This window comes from Gorilla gorilla, chromosome 12 (assembly GCF_029281585.2).
Source record: "Gorilla gorilla gorilla isolate KB3781 chromosome 12, NHGRI_mGorGor1-v2.1_pri, whole genome shotgun sequence".
NCBI lineage: Eukaryota > Metazoa > Chordata > Mammalia > Primates > Hominidae > Gorilla > Gorilla gorilla.
In genome coordinates, this window is record NC_073236.2 from 30500701 (window position 1) to 30520110 (window position 19410).

Consider the following 19410-nt stretch of genomic DNA (forward strand, 5'->3'; position numbering starts at 1 on the left):
CCTTCCTCCAAACCCACTTTATCCCTAAGAGCAGAACAGAATTCTCTGGAACAAGAAGAGGGGAGCTTGGGGAATGTTAGAGATGTCTTGGAAATGAAAAACAGGACTGCTAAAATCCAAAACCTATTTTTTATTTATTTTAAAACAGAGTCTGGCTCTGTCGCCAGGCTGGAGTACAGTGGTGTGATTTTGGCTCACTGCAACCTCCGCCACCTGGGTTCAAGCCAGTCTCCTGCCTCAGCCTCCTGAGTAGCTGGGATTACAGGTACACACCACCACATTCAGCTAATTTTTGTATTTTTAGTAGAGACGGGGTTTCACCATGTTGGCCAGGCTGGTCTGGAACTCCTGACCTCAAGTGATCTGCCTGCCTCAGCCTCCCAAAGTGCTGGGACTACAGGTGTAAGCCACTACATCCAGCCCCAAAACCAATTTTTTAAAAAGCAGAGAGAGAGAGAGTGTGTGTGTTTGGATTCAAGGAAAGTCTTATCTATAAGCAAAGGTAGAAAGAAGACTCACAGGATCTATTCAAAAGGCCCAACATCTGACTGACAGGAGTTCCAGAATGAGCAGGAAACGAGAAGAAATGTTATCAAAGAAATGCCAGGTCTCAAGGCAGAACGTGCTTACCAAGTGCGCAGCGTGGTGAGGAAACACCCGCAGTTGGTGTGACCCCCAGTGGTGCAGGGATCAGAAGGGACCCTGCAGGCTTCAGGGGAGAAGGCCAGCGGCCTGGCTAGCTCTCACCACCAAGAACCACAACTGGCCTTCCAGTCCTGTGGGAAAATGCCCTCTTCCCTGATTCTCTCCCCAGCCCGATGTCCAGCAGGTGTGAGGTCAGGGTAAGATGCTTCTAGTCCTGTGAGGCCTCTCTTTTTTTTTTTTTTTTTTTTTTTTTTGAGATGGGGTCTCGCTCTGTCACCCAGGCTGGAGTGCAGTAGCACAATCTCGGCTCATGGCAACCTCTGCCTCCCAGGTTCATGCCATTCTCCTGCCTCAGCCTCTCGAGTAGCTGGGACTACAGGTGCCCACCACCACGCCTGGCTAATTTTTTGTATTTTTAGTAGAGACAGGGTATCGGGGGAACATCCCCAATATTTAAACATAGGTTCTTTTCTATTTTCCCTAAGTGTCAGCTGGTCTGAGAAACAGAGAGTACAAAGAGAGAAATTTTACAGCTGGGCCTCTGGGGGTGTCATCACATATTGGTAGGACCGTGATGGCAACCTGAGCTGCAAAACCAGCAAGTTTTTGTTAGGGATTTCAAAAGGGGAGGGGTGTATGAATAGGGAGTGGGTCAAAAGATCATATGCTTCCAAGAGCAATAAAAGATCACAAGGGCAGAGAGGCAGAGCAAGATCACAAGGCGAGGGCAAAATTGGAATTACCGACGAGGTTCCATGTCCCACTGGGCACGAATTGTCACTGATAAACATCTTAACAGGAAACAGGGTTCAAGAGCAGACAACCGGTCTGACTAGAATTCACCAGGCTCGAATTTCCTAATCCTGGCAAGTCTGAGGGTAGTCCAGGAGACCAGGGCGTATTTCATCCCTTATCTTCAACCACATCAGATAGACACTCCCAGAGCAGCCGTCAATAGACCTACCCCTGGGAATGCATTCCTTTCCCAGGGTTATTCCTTGCTGGGAAAAGAATTCAGCAATATTTCTCCTATTTGCTTTCTGCAATAAGAAAAATATGACTCTGTTCTGCCTCGCCCTGCAGGCAGTCAGACCTTATGGTTATCTCCCTTGTTCCCTGAAAACTGCTGTTACCCTGTTCCTTCTCAGGGTGCCCAGATTTCTATTGTTCAAACACATGTTTTACAAACAATTTGTACAGATAACGCAATCATCACAGGGTCCTGAGGCGACATACATCCTAAGCTTATGAAGATGATGGGATTAAGAGATTAAAGACAGGCATAGGAGATTATAAGAGTATTGATGGGGGAAGTGATAAATGTCCATGAAATCTTCACAATTTATGTTCAGAGACTGCAGTAAAGACAGGCATAAGAAATTATAAAAGTATTAATTTTGGGAACTAATAAATGTCCATGAAATCTTGATAATTTATGTTCTTCTGCCTCGGCTTCAGCCAGTCCCTCCGTTTGGGGTCCCTGACTTCCCGCAACAATGGGGTTTCACCATGTTAGCCAGGATGGTCTCGATCTCCTGACCTCATGATCTGCCTGTCTTGGCCTCCCAAAGTGCTGGGATTACAGGCATGAGCCACTGTGCCTGGCAAGGTCTCTCAATGTCTCCTCCCACGTCACAGCCCACTCCAAAACTCAGCGGCAAAACAACCATGACAGCCCGGGGCTCGGTGGTACATGGCCGGCAACTTTCCTGCCACATGGGCCAGTTCTCTGGGGTTCTCGCTCGGCTTGTCCACCCATCTTCAGGCAGCTGGGGACCGGCCGGGACAACAGAAGCCTCTCCTGCCCCATGGCCTCTCATCCTGCAGCCCAGCCCAGGCCTCCTGCAGGGAAGACAGTCCGCAGAGCCAAGCAAGAGAGGTCCAGACCCAGCACACAAGTGTTGTGCCAACCTCTGCCCACAGCAGCTTAGGAGCAGCCCATTGGCCAAGTGCTTCCCAGGCTGGCCCATAGCCCAGGGGTGGAGACTGGGACCCGCCTCTTGATGTAGGAGGCAAAGTCACCTTGCAGCGGGGCCAGGACACTGGGAGAGGAGGGAACGGCTCTGTTCCTACCACACAAGGACTTCTCCAACCCAGCTTTCTGAGGATTAACTGAGGGCTGAGGGGTTCAAGAAGGAGGACATGGGCACAGGGACTCATGGGCAGTGAGAGGCAGTGGGGCCGATGGCATGAGGAGCACCAGGGAGCAGGAGGGAACGGGCTCGGGGTGTGAATCCGGCCCCACTGTCGGATGAGTGCTCTTCGGCTGCCCAAATCCGGTCCCACGGGTAACAGCGTGGCCTTCAGCAAGTGACTAAAGGGCTTCCTGCCTCAGCTTCCCCACCTGTAAACAGAGGATAACAATGGCATGTACTGGATCTGGCATAAAATAAATGTTCAATACATAGCTAGAAAAGAATGTTTTAAAATCTCAGAGCTACATTAGGTGAAAATAAAAGCTGGGCTACAGAATGACCTCTTCCGTGGGGATGAGGGGCAGGGGACGGCAGCCCACCTCCAGGAGGAGCTTAAAGAGGTGGCTCCTGGCTGCAGGGACAGGAGATAGAAGTGGGAAAGGCTTGGGCGCCATTTTTATTGTTTGGTATTTTTTGAATCCACACTGTGTGTGTATTATCTGTTTTACATCTTAAGAAAAATAACCAGGCTGGGTGCAGTGGCTCATGTCCGTAATCCCAAAACTTTCAGAGGCTGAGGCAAGAGATCGCTTGAGGCCAGGAGTTTGAGACCAGCTGGGCAACACAGGGAGACCCCCCATCTCTGCAAAAAAAATAAAAATTAGCGGGGCAGGGTTGCACACACCTGTAGTCCTAGCTACTTGGGAGGCTCAGATGGGAGGACTGCCTGAGCACAGGGATTGGAGGCTGCAATGAGACACCATTGTGCCACTGCACTCCAGCCTGGGTGACAGAGCAAGGCCCTTTCCCATAAAAAGAAAGAAAGAAAAAAATCTCACATGGTGGGTCAGTGGGTCAGAGGCAGTGAGGTCATCAGGCGGGGCAGCTTCAGGACCAGGTGGAAGGGGTCCACTGTGACCTCCCTGGCCGCCCCCAGGCCTTTGTGACTGGGAGCCAGTGGGTCACCCAGAGCCCTCAATAAGAGGGCAGCAGGTCGGGCCAGGCCAGAGCCTGGACCTGGGGTCAGGAAGGGGTTGCAGGGAGGGATGGAGGGGCTGAAAACCCTGGGCCCCTGCAGCCACCCCCACCCTCAGTGTCCCCCAGCCGCAGCCTCCAGCAGCCATGGAGGCCTGGACCAGCACTGACAGGGATTTGTAGGGTGGCCCTGCTTGGGCCCCATCTCCTCTGCTCACTCAGTGCAGTCCCAGAGACCTTACCCAGTCCCAGGGGCAGGGGGGAGGGGGGAGGGGACCCAGGGTGGAGGGCAAGGCTGCCAGGATCTTTTCTGTCCAGTGAGGAGCAGAGAGCGAGAAACCCTGAGGGGCTGAGACAAGGAGACCTGGAGTCAGGGCTCGGGTGGGGCTGGCCCCTGCACCCAGGGTCGAACCAGGGGGCTCCCAGGCAGGGGTGATTCACTGGCTTGGGGCTCAGACCCTGCCCATGCCCACCCCTGTCACCGGAGGGAGGGGCCCTGGCCTTGCCCAAGGCAGCCCTGTCCCAGCTTCAGTGTGGGCCTCTGGGCCCTGCAGAACAGTCCTTCCTGGAGCAGGAGAACCACAGCCTGGTGAGCACCCACCTATCACCTGGCACCCCTGCCCCTGCCAACACCCCTGCCCCTGCCCCTGCCCCTGCCCCAGCCCCAGCCCCAGGAGCAGCCATGACAGGCAGTCCCCTCTCTCTGCCCCCCACCCCAGAAAAGGCAGAACCAGGACCTTCGGGAGCAGCTGGGGGCCCTCCTGGGACCAGGGCAGCAGTTCCTGCCCCTGTGTCCCGAACACTCAAGCTGCACTGCTCTGGCCTGGGTAAGTACAGGGCCCAGGGACCCCATGCAGCCAACGCCCCATTAGCCCACAGCCTTGGGGCTGATCTGGGGGCTCTCCCACAGCCCCCCGACCCGGCTGGCATGCAGCCCTTGGGGAACAGGGCACCTCTGCAGCTGCTGTGGCGGCAGCTGTCCCAGGGGCAAAAGGCTTTCGTGCAGCAGTCCCAGGTGGGCCTGGGGGAGGGGCTGTGGGGGGAGGAAGCTTCATGCAACACTCCAGGTGGGCCTGAGGGGTTCATTAGGGAGGGAGGTCTTCGTGCAGCAGGCCAGTGGGCCCGGCGGGTAGGTACCGGCCACCCTGCTGATCCTGCCCAAGCCCACCCTGGGCCCCACCCTCAGAACGAGCTGCAGCAGATCCGCCTGTGCTTTGAGAGGAAGAAGATGGTCATCACAGAGGTGTCCGCCTGGCTGAGGGGGAGGGTTGCTGTGGGCCCTCCCAGTGGGTTCTGTTCCTCAGGCGTGACCCCACCTTCTCCCAGGCGTGGGACAACGTGGCTGAGATGCCCATGGCCCTGAACAACCAGGCCACTGGGCTCCTGGTAGGTCCCCACAGGGCAGCACCCAGAAGGATGGGGCCCGGCGGGCGAGAGGCCAGGGAAGGCAGGGCCAGGGGCCTAATGTGCTTACCTCGTCTGGCCCCCAGAACCTCAAGAAGGACATCTGGGGCGTGCTGGACCAGATGGAGAACATCCAGCTGGGGATTCTCAGGTAACACAGGGTCAGGGGCTGGGCCGACTGAGCAGGGTCTCAGAAGGGGTCCTGGTCAGGACAAGGCAGATACATCCTTGACCCCCTCCCCACCTCCATAGCACTGAGCCAGGGGTGGGTCCCAGGCTGGGGGTGGAGGGCATGGGGTCCTGACAGTGAGGCCTCTGCAGGGAACGGGCCCAGTGCCACACTCAGGCCAGGAAGGAGCCGCAGATGGCGAGCATGGCAGTGAGCCCCCCATGCCCCACTCTGGGTCTGGAGACCAGCCCCCCTCCCAGCACCCTGCTTGGGCGAGGGGGAGAAATGAGCTCCAGCAGAGCAGGTCCAGGGTGGGGAGCATCTGAAAAGTGGCTGCAGGAGCCTGTCCAGGAGGAAGGGGCCAGGGCTGCAGTGGGGGGAGCCCTGTCTGAGGAGGGTTTCCCAAAACCAGGGATCCCTGCCCGCAGCCTGGACCCTCGGGGTGGGCTCTCCTCCCCAACAGAAAGGGAGGCCAAAGCTGGAAAGCTCCAAGGGCCTGGCAGGCCAGCTCTGGTAGGTGACTGTGTGGCAGAGCCCAGACCCCAGGCCCCCTGCGTGTCCCTGGCCCTGACTGCCGCTGCCCTTAGGCTGCTGATCCTGAGGCTGCTGCTGGGCACCCTGCTGGTCGCCTACGTGTACATGGTGAACCCCAGGCCCTTCGAGGGACTGGTGCCGCCCCTGCTGAGCCGTGCCACCATCTGGAAGCTCCAGGCCCTGCTGGACCCCCTGCTGTGACTTGAGGTGGATGGCTTCCTGTCCTTCTAGGCCCGGAGGCCCAGCGGCCCCAGCGAGGAGGTGGCCAGGAGACCAGCACTGCCCCAGATGCCCAGTGGCTGCACCAGCCCCCTGCACACGGCACCACTGTGCACCATCCCTGCCAGAAGCTGCAGAGAAGGGTGGAGGTGGGGTCTGTCCTGAGGGTTGGGCCTGTGGCTGGACATAGAATCATGACATATGTAGCCGGTGAGCACGTCTCTGTGGAAATTGGGGAAGGGACACCGGGGCGATCCGGCAGCGAGGGTCCCTCAGGGTGGAGACCCCAGCTTAGGGCCAGCTTCCCACCTGCCCTCCAGAAGGCAGCCCCTCTGCACGGGGCTCTGAACCCCCAAGGCATCTTAGGAGGGTCTCCACTGAAAAGCAATAGCAGTAAGGACTGGGGGGTCCTCAGGTCTTGCCCCCTGGGCCAGGCCCTCCCGGGGACTTCAGAGGTCAGGTTTTTAGTGCTGAATCTGCTGATCCACTGACCTCATGCCCCTCATGCAACCCCCCTCCCTTCCTGGCCACCACCCTCCCTGCCCAGGTCGTCACCTCCCCAACCCAGGGCCCTGTCCAGTCCAGGGGGCCACACTGGTAGACAGAACTGTGGAGATCAACACCAAACATTGTATCTGGGGAATTAATTAGCAGGGGTACCCTTAAGAACAATAGAGAATGGTTTTGTGGCTTTCTTATCCCAAAATGGGAGAAATAGAGCCACAGCCCAAGGTAAACCAGGGACAGGGACCCTGTGCTGGAGAAGGGCTGGCCGGGATGCCACACTGCCATAGGCTGTACCACTGCTAGAGGATACAGGACTTGGGCCTCGGGCCCTCTGAGCTCCCAGCAGCATCATCTCTGGGTGCAGGCAGCCCCAGTGGGGCTCAGGCAGAGCTGGCCATGACCACAGGACCTTGGTGGCAGGCAGGGGCCAATGGCTCACCAGGCTGGCGGCTCCAGGAAGTTAAGTCATCTGTTCATGTGTCAGGGGAAGGGAAGGAGGAGTACAGAGACCTTTGGGGGCAACCTGAGACCCCCCCCCACCCAGCCCAATCCACGGAGGCCTGGGCTCCTAGAGGACGAAGTGGCTTAGTCTAAAGAGGTTGGTTGGGCAGGGAGGCTGGGCAAAGGTCATGCTGGTCCCCACAGCTCTGGGGCTGCCCCCTGTGGGGTGCTGGACCCCCTGCAGCAGGTGGGGGACTCCCTGAGGTCACATGGACACAGGATCTCGGGCACTGGCAGGCTGGGAGTCTGTCAAGCTGTGGCTGGTGGAGCAGAGAGCCCAGCCCACCCCCAGCCCTGCCCCAGGATCCATGACAGTCTGACCTCCTGGGTCCCCAGCTGGGCTGTCCCGGACCCCAGAGCCGCCTACTTGTCATCCTGCTAGAGCCTGGGGCCCGGAGAGGCTGGGGAAAAGACTGGAGGCAGCCAAGGGCAGGCAGCACATGGCCCCGCATGGGGGTGCCCCGGCGACCAGGCTCCAGGGGGCCCGCAGTGGTGGGTGGTCCTCTGGCTGGCCAAGGTAGCACAGGTGCAGCCCAGGAGGCACCCAAGGCTGGCCACACTGCCCCCATCCACGGGTGCAGGTGCCAATCCACCCCCTGTGGGCCGTGGCATCCGTGAGAGAGCAGCAGAAAGTTGGTCAGCACGGTGCCAGCTTCGGGGCCCTAGAGCTTGCACTCCTCCCGCATTGAGATAGCTCCAGCCCAGGATGTCTCAGCCCCGAACAGCTGTGCACCCCTCACACTCCCTCAGCGCTGCCCCTGGCATTTGGCAGGCAGGAGAGTTCCAGCAGGTTCAGCAGCCCCTACAGGGCCCTGAGCCAGCAGGTGGCCCCTATGCACCCCCATTTCATCCCCCCAAGCTCTTGGGTTCCTGGGATTATGCTGTGGGCAGCGGCAGACCCAAGTCTTTCCCCCAAACACCCTGTCACTGCCAGAACTGATGCAGACCCAAGGCGAGAAACCCTCACACTTCCCAGCCACAGACCATCGGCCACCCCCTCCTCCCAAGCCTCTGACTCAGCCCAAGTCCGCAGAAACAGCCCTGGCCTTGCCCAAGGAAAGAATCAAAATAACGTTTTCTTTTTTAATAAAATTATAGATATACAGATGTAGATATAAAAACATAAGACAGAAACAACACAAGCGGACACTGTTGTGAACTTAATCTCAGGTCCCTGACACCAAGGGAAGCACTGACCCCTCCCCAGTGTGCTTTCCCATGGCATGAGCACCGCAGCCAGGCCGGGGCTGGGGACGTGGCATGCCTTGGGGCGGGGTTCTCCAGTTTGGCAGGGAAGGCCTGAGGCCTGGGGAGGGGGCTCTGGGTGTCACAGGCCCCGTGGCAGCATCACCCCAGTGCCTGCTCCCACCTGCTCCGTTGCCTCCCATAAGAGCATAAACAAAGGTTCAGGCTTTGATGAACGGGACGGCGATGGCCGGAGCACTGACACATGGCTGGCCATCTGTCCACCTATCCACTACCACCCAGAGCAGGCCAGAGCAGAAGCATCGGCCTTGCCAAGCTACGAGCTTCCAGCGGGGTCCGTGAAAGGCAACGGGTTAGGAGTAGCCTGGCTGGGGACACTCAGTCCAGGAACCCACAGGCTCTGTCAGAAGGATGGTGGGGGCCCTGGGTGCCTCTGTCGATCTCTGGGACCCATCCATAAGGGGACCGTTGGGGGCTGGCCTGGCGATGACCTGGGGTGCATGGGTGATGGCAGTGGGCCAAGCCTGGCTGAGAGAAGGTGCCCCAAAGAGGCTGACTGGGCCCCCTCACTGCCCCAGCCATGGGACAGGCCCAGACACAGTCCAGCCCAGTGGCCCTTGGCCCAGTGAGCCAACTTCCCCATGGGCAGATGAGTGGACGGGCAGGCAGAGCGATTGGGGCAAGCTGTGGCGGTGTGGCACTCTCTCCCACCGATGGGCCCACACCAGGCTGGGGTGGCCTCGGGTCCCTGGGGCAGAGAAGTTGGTGGGGAGGGGGTGTGCGCTGGGGGATCCTGGTCCCCGTGGCACCATGGCGGATGGGTGGCGGTCAGTCCTCACACCGAGATCTCGTACATGGTCCCACCCATGCCAGACACCTTCTTAACCAGTGTGTGCCACGCAGATGTGGCACAGGGCCCTGGGGGGCCTGTGGCAGGTCCCAGCCGGGCCAGGCCCAGGGACTGCCCATTAAGCTTACCTGGGGAAGTCTTCAGCTGAGGGTGGTCCCTGCATCAGAACAAGCACATACACACATGCATACGGTGAACACACGAACACAGGGACAGAGGACGGAGGAGGCAGCAGGACAGAGATGACGCAGACGTGGACTGGTGTAGCCATGTCATGGGGCCCCGGGCAGTCCCTGCCCTCTAGGCTCGGAGGGTTCACCCAGAAAGTAGGAGGGATATGCAGAGCCTGCCTGGGGAGTGGCTGTGCCATCTCAGGACAGACAGGTATCGTCAGAACTGCCACCACCCTCTGGAGTCCCTGGGTCACTAGGCAGCACTGGCCAGAGAGCATGGGGCAGCCAGGTGGGCACTGAATAGAGCCCCTGCCCTGCTCTGTACTGGGAGCCCGGCCGGCCACTCTGCCTGGCCTCATTCCTGCTCTCTCTCAGGAAAATGAGGGGCTGCCCTCCTGCCCACCAGCGCTGACCAACAGCAGCTCTATCCTTGCTGCTTAAACTTTCTCGAGGCGAGAGCCCTTTGTCCCCGGGCTGCGATCCCTGCCTGGCTGCAATGCTGCCCACTTCTAGGTCTCGGGCTCCCCACTCATCACTCCCAATGGCAGCCTCCTCCCCAACTCCACAAAAGCTGAACAGACTCCTACCCTGTGGGGTAGGGGAGGCCTCCTCAGGGCTGGACTGCTGTGCTCTCAGCCCCTTTGTGGCCAAGTGGCCTGGGCTGGCCTGGGTGGGGCTGGGCTCTCCCCCTGGGGCCACATCTGACAACAGGAAACAGCTGAGTCTGTGCTGGAGGTTTCCAGGCCCAGATGGGGTGACAGACAACAGATGCCGTGAGGACACCATGCATCCACAGCATGGGTCCTGGCCCCAGCAGGTGTGCAGTTCTCCTACCTGGGCCTGGGCCTGCAAGCCAGCTGACCCTGCTTTCTCAGTTACCAACCTGCTGGGTGCCTGGAGACAGCCTGCTTTCTCCAGTCCTCAGTTTCCCCACCTATGAGCAGGGAAGCCCCTGCTTCCTAGAACTATGTCCCACAGGGAAGGCCAGGGCCTGGCCACCCAGGGTGGCACATTCTGCTGCTAGATAATGTCCTCAGCCCCAGCCTCCTAGAGATGCAGCAAAGCAGGCCCAGGGAAAGCACTGGGTAGACAGGGCCACTGTGACCCAGAAAGCCAGAGCCATAGCCTGAAGGAGGCCCAGGCTGCCACATGATACTGGCCCCAAAGAGAAAGCCCCATGGCCTCCCACATGCTGGGTCTGTACCAGCATTGGAAGAACAAGTCATTGGCATCAGGACACAAATTCTCATACCCTGTCCCCAGAGCATGCCCAGGACATCCTCAGAGCTGAGCCACACGGGCTAGCCAAGGCCTTCAAGTCAGGGTGAGGCGCATCCTCCCTGTCCCATCCCCAGAGAAAAACTCAGGCCCCTGGGATGACCTATGAGTGCCCAGCCAAGAGGGGCCCTGGAGATGGCTGGACAGCTGCCCTGTGCCAGGAAGCCCACCTGCACCTCCCGGCACCCACCTCTGCACGGTCAGCGAGGGCAGTGGCTCTGGGAGGGTCAGTGTGAACGAAGGCAACAGCTTTGGGGCCCGTGTAGGATGGTGAGTGGGGAGTGCCGGGTGGGGAGGGCAGGCCCTGGCGTGCAGGTGACCTGTGTGAGCCACTGCTGGGCCGGGGCCCCGGGGTGTTGCTGCTGGCCTGATCAGCCTGCAGGGAGGAGGACGACGTCCGCGGTGCACAGCTCACAGAGCTGGACAGCGAGGACAGTGACATCTGCAGGGCAGGGTTGCGGGCACCGCCGAAGCTGGGCCAGGCCACAAGGTCATCTCTAGAGCTGTAGCACAGCGTAGGACCTCAGAGGCCCTCGGACAGCACACTGGCCTGCTGCAGGCTGTAGGAGCTGGGAGCGTCATAGACGCCTGAGTCGCGGAACAGTGAGTCGGCCTGGGAGTGCAGCAGGCGCTCACGCTCCTCCCTGTCCTCGCGCTCCTGGATGGATTCCATGATGGTCTTGGACAGGTTGTCGTAGCGCACAGGTGAGGGCTCCCAGGGCCGGGGGCCCAGCATGGGACCGAAGCTGTGGGGCAGGGGCCATGGTGAGTCACCCATTGCCCTAGGGTGCAAGTAGGGTGAGTGGTATCTGGTCACGCCAACTGCTGGATGGGCGAGGCAGGCGTGGCCACCAAGCGAGCCAGGGTTGAGCACACTATTGTAGGTCAGGCTGCCATTGTGGTTGGGCAGTGCGTGGCATGGGAGGGCATGGCATGGGGGGGCAGTGCAGTGCATGGGGGGGCAAAGGTGCTATGGTGGGGCATGGGAGGCCCACCCTCGGAGCACAGGGGCTGCAGGGCCACGTGGTGCCCACCCTGCCGGCTTGAGGCCTTGAGGCTCAGGAAGGGCAAAGCAATGAGAAGGCATCAGAGGCACTGAGCAGTGGGGATGGCAGGTAGGCTGCGTGCAGGCCCCCGGGCCCATAGTCAGGGAGGTCCAGGCTCGGCTCGACACAAAGTCCAGGCTATGGATGCTGTCGTCCCCCAGGATCAGGGAATCGGGGCCTGGAACTTGTAGGGAGAAGGCATTCTCACCACTGCCCACCTGCTATCCTGCCTGCAGCCGCCAGTCAGCACCCACGGGGGCCACATCTGGCACCGTGGCCTCAGGAACTGGGCCTCAAGGAGCCATAAGAGCCACATAGTGACCCATGGCCCTGTCCCTGAGCATCCATGGCTGAGGGGCAGCAGCTCTGCATCGGGAGGGAGGCCACAGCTGGCTATTGCAGACACCCAGGGCTCAGCCTTTTGAGCTACGCAGTCCCAGGGGCCTACCACTCAGGGCAGCCACAGGGAGGAGGGGCCTCGTCTAGCCTCTTTGATGGGCACGTGGGCATGGGCTTGGGCTTGGGCTAGGGACAAGAGCCTCAGGAACCACAAAGCCAGAAGGGGATCAGGGCCAATGTGGGCTCAATGCACTTGGCTAACCAGACCCAATCCCCCACTGGACCCAGGAGTCCCAGGAAGATGACATACCTGGAGCCCTCATCTCCAAGCAGGGCTACCGCCTCCTGAGAGGCATGGCCCCCGCATGCCTGCAGACTCAGACCCTTGACAAGGAGCCTAGACTCACTGCTCCACCATGTGACTCTCTTCAGGAAGGACATCAATCCTGAGGGGAGAGGTCCCCAGGGATGGGGCTGGTCTAGGTGCACGGGCCCAGCCACAGGCCTGCCCAGAAGGCCGGGTGGCCCAGAAGGAGGGATGGCACCCTGGGCACCAGGTTTTAAAACCTGGAGCACAAGAAAAACTCACTATAGGACTCGAACAATCTGGGGCTGGATTGCTGACCTGAGAATTACATCCGGCAATCAAATATGGAACGAACAGCATCCCCTAGAAGCCCTAGCGATGTGCTCATGGGAGAAGGCAACCACAACGAACTGGCCTGTGTGCGGCCAGGTAACCAGAAGGTGGAGCTTTACCGCAGGCGGCAGCGACTGTAAGAAGATGTCTTTCTCAGTTTAAAACCTAGTTCATCCTCATCCCTGGGGTACAACGACTGTCTACGGAACAAAGTGTCAGATGGGACCAAATACACATTGGTGGCCTGATATTCAAATGTTATCCTCTCCATGCACATCCCACTAAAAAGAAGCTTAGGGAAAAAACAAACAAAAAAAACCAAAAGCTGTCCACCTGTCTACAGTTGACCTTCATTCGTCTGCATCAACCCATTTCACATAAATCACAATTAACATCCGCACTAAACACCATTAAAAGAACACAAATGTGGTTTGAACTCTTGGACATACTTTCTCTGCATTCAGAGTCAGGAAAACCAGCCAAGATACGGGGCCGGTCCCCGCCCCTTAACGGGATGCGGCACAGAGGCCTTGCCTGAGGGGCCTGCCAGACCCCTTCGTCCCGGCTACCTACTGAGCAAGCGGGGTGGCGGCTCACCAGTGCCGCATGCCACGCGGAGGCTCCCGGCAGCGGCCGGCTTTCTGCTAGTCCAGGCAAGCCCGGCTCCGTGTAGGACTCCTCAAGATGGTTTCTAAGCTGGGAATTTCCAGTGTGCCCGGGAGACCTCCAAGAGCGCGGACCCCTCGGAAGGCAGCTAGGTAAGGGGACCAGAGGCGAAGGCGGCTGCCATCGCCAGGCCGCGCCCACCGCCCCCACAAATGTAAAGGCGCGCCAGGGTCCTCTCGGCCACCTACCAGCCAGGGTCGCAGGAGCCCACCCTTGGCGCACGCCACTGCCAGGCCGGGACAGCAGGACGGGGTGGCCCCGGGGGCCCGGCCGCGAAGGCAGGATCCGGCGGAGCCTCGGCCGCGAGCCTGCGGACCCGGCTAAAGACAGAGACCTCCCCTGCCCCAAAAAGCACCCCGGCCCAACGCCGGGCTAAGCCTCCTTCCTCCGCCTCCCGCCTGAAGCGGGCGGCCTCCTCGAGCCCGCCGCCCCAGAACTCCCGACCCGCCGGCGCACCTGGCCACGCATCCTCCGGCGGGAGGTGACCACACCGGCACGCGGGGCGGGGGCTTCCTCGCGGCGCCCCCGCCGGGCGCAGGGCTACAAGCGCCGCTGGAAGGAGGCGACCGCGCCGCGGCGGTTCCGGGTCTCGGCGCTGCCCGGGCGGGAGACTCGGCGCACGTCCGCTCGCGGGGCCACCCGCTCCAGAGTCGCCCGCAGGGGACAGCCCGGGGCCTGAGACCCCCAGCTCGGGCGCGAGCAGGATGGGGCTCCCCGGGGGCATTTGGCGCGAGTCGGAGTCCCGAAGCTCCATCCTTACCTCTGCTTCATGCTGCGGTGTCCCTCAGCGCCGGCGTCCCTTTGACCGGCCCGTACCGCCTGTCCCGCAGCCCCGACGTCGGTCGAGATAAGTAGCAGCCAGAGCAGCTGCGCAGCCGGGGGAGGGGCGGACACAAAGAAGGGCGGGCTTTGAGGCCCTCGAGCCGGACCACAGGATCCCAGCCTCGGGGGCGAGAGATCTCAGTGCACCTCGGGAACTGGCACGGCGGCTCCCGTCCTCAGGGACCCCATTGGTACCTGCACGCTCAGCTTTGCCAGAATCTCATGGAATATGTGCAAAAGGCAAAGAAATAAATTGTCGCCACACCCTTCGTCCTCTCCGTCTCCCCGCACGGTCCATATGGTACATTCCCCAAAGTCCAACGGGAGACAGGAAAGAGGTGATTGGATGGAAATCTTGGAAGGGGCGAGAAGCCACACGAAGTGGCCAATGGAGAAACCCGGTGGGCATATCAAAGCCCGCCAGCAGAGAGAAGGGAGGATGGATTTAAAGGGAACTTGTTGGCCAGGCGCGGTGGCTCACCCCTGTAATCCCAACACTTTGGGGAGCGGAGGTGGGCGGATCACTTGAGGTCAAGAGTTCAAGAGCAGCCTGACCAACATGGTGAAATCCCATCTCTATTAAAAATACAAAAACTTAGCCAGATGTGGTGCATGCTTGTAATCCCAGCTACTCAGGAAGCTGAGGCAGGAGAATCGCTTGAACCCGGGAGGCAGAGGTTGCAGTGAGCCGAGATCACAGCATTGCACTTCAGCCTGTATAACAGAGTGAGACTCCATCTCAAAAAAAAGAAAGACAAAGAAAATATAGAGTGAATTGAACCAAATATATCTGTATGACCTTGAGCAGGTACGTCCAACCCTCAGCCTCAGTTTCGTCATCTGGTCCAATGAGGATACTGGACTGCACTTGGTGTCTAACAGCCTTCACACACTTGGTGTGTGATCCTATCATCCCTTGCATGGGAATAGCAATACCTGCAAATATTCTTCAATTTGGGGCATGATCCACCATCTTAAAGGACTTTAGTTGAAAGTAGATAGACTTTCTGACACCTACTTTCAGCGACAGTATCAACCCCACCTTTGGTAAAGGTGAATCCAGTCTTCTTTCTGGGTCCCTCATCTCTTAGGGAAGAATATTCTTCTTATGTGTGGAGCCCCCCACCTCCAAGTAGTTAATAATTTCTATTTCTCCAAGAGGCACCCCTTTCTCTTCCTTCTCCCTTCCTCCTCATAATCAGACAAAGCTTCGATTAATAATTCATTCACCCCATGAGCTGTCCACAATTCCTGCCTTCAGCAACAAACCCCACTGCTCACCCCTCCCTATAGCTGCTAAAGTGCACGTCCCTAACTCATTCTGTGACACACCATTCAACCACACATGGCCAGTTGTGCTTTCATCCACACTACAAGCCAAATTTCAGACTTTCTAACTATTCCTTGGGGCCTGCTCTGTTTTAGAGTTTTACACCAGCCTGCTAGGTTTACATTTTGGCTACCAAGCTTCAGCTCCACCTTCTTTATTTCAGAATTTTTCAACCTCCCAACAGGTGATCATCCCACCCCCACACAACCAGCTTCCAAATCATGTAGGGTGCCTGAGATACCTGTTCTAATAGCTCCAGACAATTTATCTTCCAACTATAATCCAAAGAGCTCTAGAAAGTGCATCCCTCCATGAAGGCTTCCAGATTGATTGCCAGAAGCTGCTAACTTACAGAGCTCCCATTTCTACTCTGTGCCCTGCCACAACCCAACTGTCCATGCTCTCTGCCCCAATATACAATTTTTTTTTTATACGGAGTTTCGCTCTTATTGCCCAAGCTGAAGTGAAATGGCATGATCTTGGCTCACTGCAACCTCCGCCTCCCAGGTTCAAGTGATCCTCCTGCCCCAGCCTCTGCCTCCCGAGTAGCTGGGATTACAGGCATGCACCACCACACATGGATAATTTTGTATTTTTAGCAGAGACAGGGTTTCTCCATGTTGATCAGGCTGGTCTCAAACTCCAACCTCAGGTGATCTGCCCACCTCGGCCTCCCAAAGTGCTGGGATTATAGGCATCAGCCACTGCGCCCGGCCAATATACATTTCTTATTGACATATTTCCCCGTCTCCCTGATGGCCACAGCAGCAGCAGACACAGCTTACATTTATTAAGTGCTCACTATGTGCTAGGTACTGTTGGGAAGTGCTTTGCCCGCATTATTTAACTTCACCCTCATATCAATTCTGTGATGTTCCTTATTATTCCTCTTAGTACCGTTTTGCCTTCCTGAGGAAAACACAAGAGCTTAGTGAAACTGATCTGCCCGAGTGCACACAGAGGTCTGACATCTAGTGCCCCCACCATAACTCCACAACGCAATACTGTCTTGAGTTTCTTAAGAATCTACTGCATGCCAGATGAAAGATAATCTCATACATTTACTTAATTATTTTTATTTCTATTTTATTTTATTTTATTTTTTTTTGAGGCAGAGTCACACTCTGTCACCCAGGCTGGAATACAGTGGCACAATCTCAGCTCACTGCAACCTCTGTCTCCTGAGTTCAAGCTATTCTGGTGCCTCAGCCTCCCGAGTAGCTGAGATTACAGGCTCGTGCCACCATGCCTGGCTAATTTTTGTATTTTTGGTAGAGATGGGGTTTCACTATGTTGGCCAGGCTGGTTTCGAACTCCTGACCTCAGGTGATCTGCCTGCCTCGGCATCCTAAAGTGCTGGGATTACAGGCGTGAGCCACTGTGCCAGGCCTCATACATTTATATTATGTTTACATTTATTTCTGTACCTATAATATCATTTCAGTCTCAAAACAGTCTTGTGAGGAGAGTTAGTAGAAGTCTATTCACAGATGAGGAAGGAAACTACAGCTCAGAGAGCATGATTGTTTGGCTAAGGTAGCAAGGCTGGTAAGTAACTGAGCCTGGCTTTCCACACTGCATTCTTTCCACTGCAATTTCTGCCCCCTGCCTGAACACAACCTTTTTACATGTAACAACCAGAGAAGGAGGAAACAAATACAAAATAGCAAAACCTAAGCCATGGGGTTTAGGGAGTGTGGTACAAGGAGTGCTTACAGGGGGCCAGAAAACAAGTCAAAGAAGACTTCTATGAAGGGTGAGAATCACTGTGGACTTCTTTATACTGGTTTGTTGTTTATATTCTGCCCATGAGACTGCGTCTTGGACACATCTGGCAAATTCAATAGCAAAAGGCCACAAAACTGCCCCATACTGCTGGAATGCTGGTGGCTAGAATTAGCCGCATGTCAATGAAGAAGGGACTTCTATGTGCAATGCTGCTGCCGACCAGTTTGGGAAAGTTCTCAACTTGCTGTTTAGCAAACTATCCTGCTCCACTGGCAGTTTTAACACTCCCCTGCAAATACAGGCTGGGCTTATTATTTCTTCTTTTTCAACTGTTGACATCCTCACAGGGTTGGAGAGCCTAGCAAAATTGTGTGGGAGCAGGAAACTTTTAATATTGATTAAGCAGCCTGAGCAAGCTAATTGTGAGGCCAATACTTCTGAGTTGTTCTTTGCCAGGTCATAGTCAATCAAGTTAATTCTCACTCCCATAGCTCTCTCTTTTCTCATCCCTAGAGAGCTCTAAAATGTCTCTGTTTATCTGAGTGCTTTATTTATGCATTCAAAAATTTATTGGGCACCCACTACGAACAAAGAACTGGCAGGTTGTGTGGGGTTATCCTGATGGATCGCACATGAAGTGTATACTTAGCGCATGGGGTGATTAAATATCAGACCTCCTTCCGTAAGGAAGGAATCTGCCTGAGCACCTCAGAGAGTGCAAATGGATCCCATCTACGGCGAAATGTAGGTGATCATGTTGGAAAGTCCGCCCCGCTAGTAGGAGAAGGAGCAGTAGGTTGAGAAATGGTCCTGGGTTGGGGAGATGGGCAGTGCCCTGGGGAGGTGGAGAGTGCCCAGAAATAACTGGACACATAGCAAACAATAGGGAGAATCATCTAATTCAGTCCACAATGGAGCTGGTAAAAGATTTGTGGAGTATGCTGTCTTATTTTCAATTTAAAAAATACTTTCTGGGCCGGGCACAGTGGCTTACGCCTGTAATTCCAGCACTTTGAGAGGCCGAGGCGGGCGGATCACCTGAAGTCAGGAGTTTGAGACCAGCCTGATCAACATGGAGAAACCCCATCTCTACTAAAAATACAAAATTAGCTGGGCGTGATGGCGCATGCCTGTAATCCCAGCTATGCAGGAGGCTGACACAGGAAAATCACTTGAACCCGGGAGACAGAGGTTTCAGTGAGCCGAGATAGCGCCATTTCACTCCAGCCTGGGTAACAAGAGCGAAACTCCATCTCAAAAAAAGAAAAAAAATTCTGATTTCTTTCTTTTTTTTTTTTTTTTTGAGATGGAGACTCGCTCAGCTGCCCAGGCTGGAGTGCAGTGGTGTGATCTCGGCTCACCACAACCACCATCTCCCGGGTTCAAGCGATTCTCCCATCTCAGCCTCCTGAGTAGCTGGGATTATAGGCAACCGCCATCATGCCCGGCTAATTTTTGTATTTTGGTAGAGACAGGGTTTCACCATGTTGGCCAGGCTGGTCTTAAACTCTTGACCTCAGGTGATCCGCCTGCCTCAGCCTCCCATAGTGCTAGGATTACAGGCGTGAGCCACCATGCCTGGCCAATTTTCTGATTTCAAAAGTAACTCATGTTCATTGTAAAAGAATTTTTTAAATAGAGAAAAGTACAAAAAATAAAAATACCCATTATCTCCACTAGCATATCATTGTGACCATTTTGATGTATGTGTTTTCTTGTATTTTTCTGTGTACATGTGTCATATAGCTTCTTTTTCTTTATTATCTTTTTAACAAAATTTGATCAAACTGCTTTGCAATCTACTTTTCTATTTAATAGGCTAGGAATTTTCCTAGGCCATTATATATTACTTAAAAAATGATTTTTTTTTTCTTTTTTAGAGTCAAGGTCTTGCTCTGTTGCCCAGGCTGGAGTGCAAGTGGCACAATCATAGTTCACTGCAGCCTTGCACTCCAGGGCTCAAGTGATCCTCCCACTTCAGCCTCCTAAAGTGCTAGGATTCCAGGCCTCAGCCACTATGCTCAGTTTTGTTTTTTGTTTTTGTTTTTGACTTAAACCAGTTTTGATCAGCTATCTGCCACTAGCTAGCAAAGTAAAAAATGCATGGTTGGGGCCAGGTACGGTGGCTCACGTCTGTAATCCCAGCACTTTGAAAGGCCAAGGTGGGCAGATCACCTGAGGTCAGGAGACCAAGACCACCCTGGGCAACAGGGCGAAACCCTGTCTCTACTAAAAATACAAAA

At 56.2% G+C, this 19410-nt stretch overlaps 1 protein-coding gene and 2 pseudogenes across 2 annotated transcripts; 2 read left to right on the plus strand and 1 right to left on the minus strand.

The window, feature by feature from the left end:
- The first annotated feature begins 3732 nt into the window (after positions 1 to 3732).
- LOC134756412 (coiled-coil domain-containing protein 188-like) lies at positions 3733 to 4627 on the plus strand (annotated as a pseudogene).
- A 304-nt stretch (positions 4628 to 4931) lies between these two features.
- Positions 4932 to 6287, plus strand: LOC129531870 (coiled-coil domain-containing protein 188-like). 2 transcript variants are annotated; one of them, XM_063695449.1, is made up of 6 exons: positions 4932 to 4998; positions 5082 to 5141; positions 5246 to 5310; positions 5481 to 5538; positions 5792 to 5841; positions 5916 to 6287. In XM_063695449.1, exons 1-6 carry the CDS (start codon positions 4984 to 4986, stop codon positions 6061 to 6063), a joined length of 396 nt encoding a protein of 131 aa, XP_063551519.1. In that variant the 5' UTR covers positions 4932 to 4983; the 3' UTR covers positions 6064 to 6287. The 2 variants fall into 2 exon arrangements, 1 of the variants encoding a protein (XP_063551519.1); XR_010129789.1 differs by lacking the exons at positions 4932 to 4998; positions 5082 to 5141; positions 5481 to 5538; positions 5792 to 5841 and having other exon boundaries at positions 5240 to 5310; positions 5916 to 6041.
- A 2843-nt stretch (positions 6288 to 9130) lies between these two features.
- Positions 9131 to 12304, minus strand: LOC115932762 (palmitoyltransferase ZDHHC8-like; annotated as a pseudogene).
- Positions 12305 to 19410: the final 7106 nt, after the last annotated feature.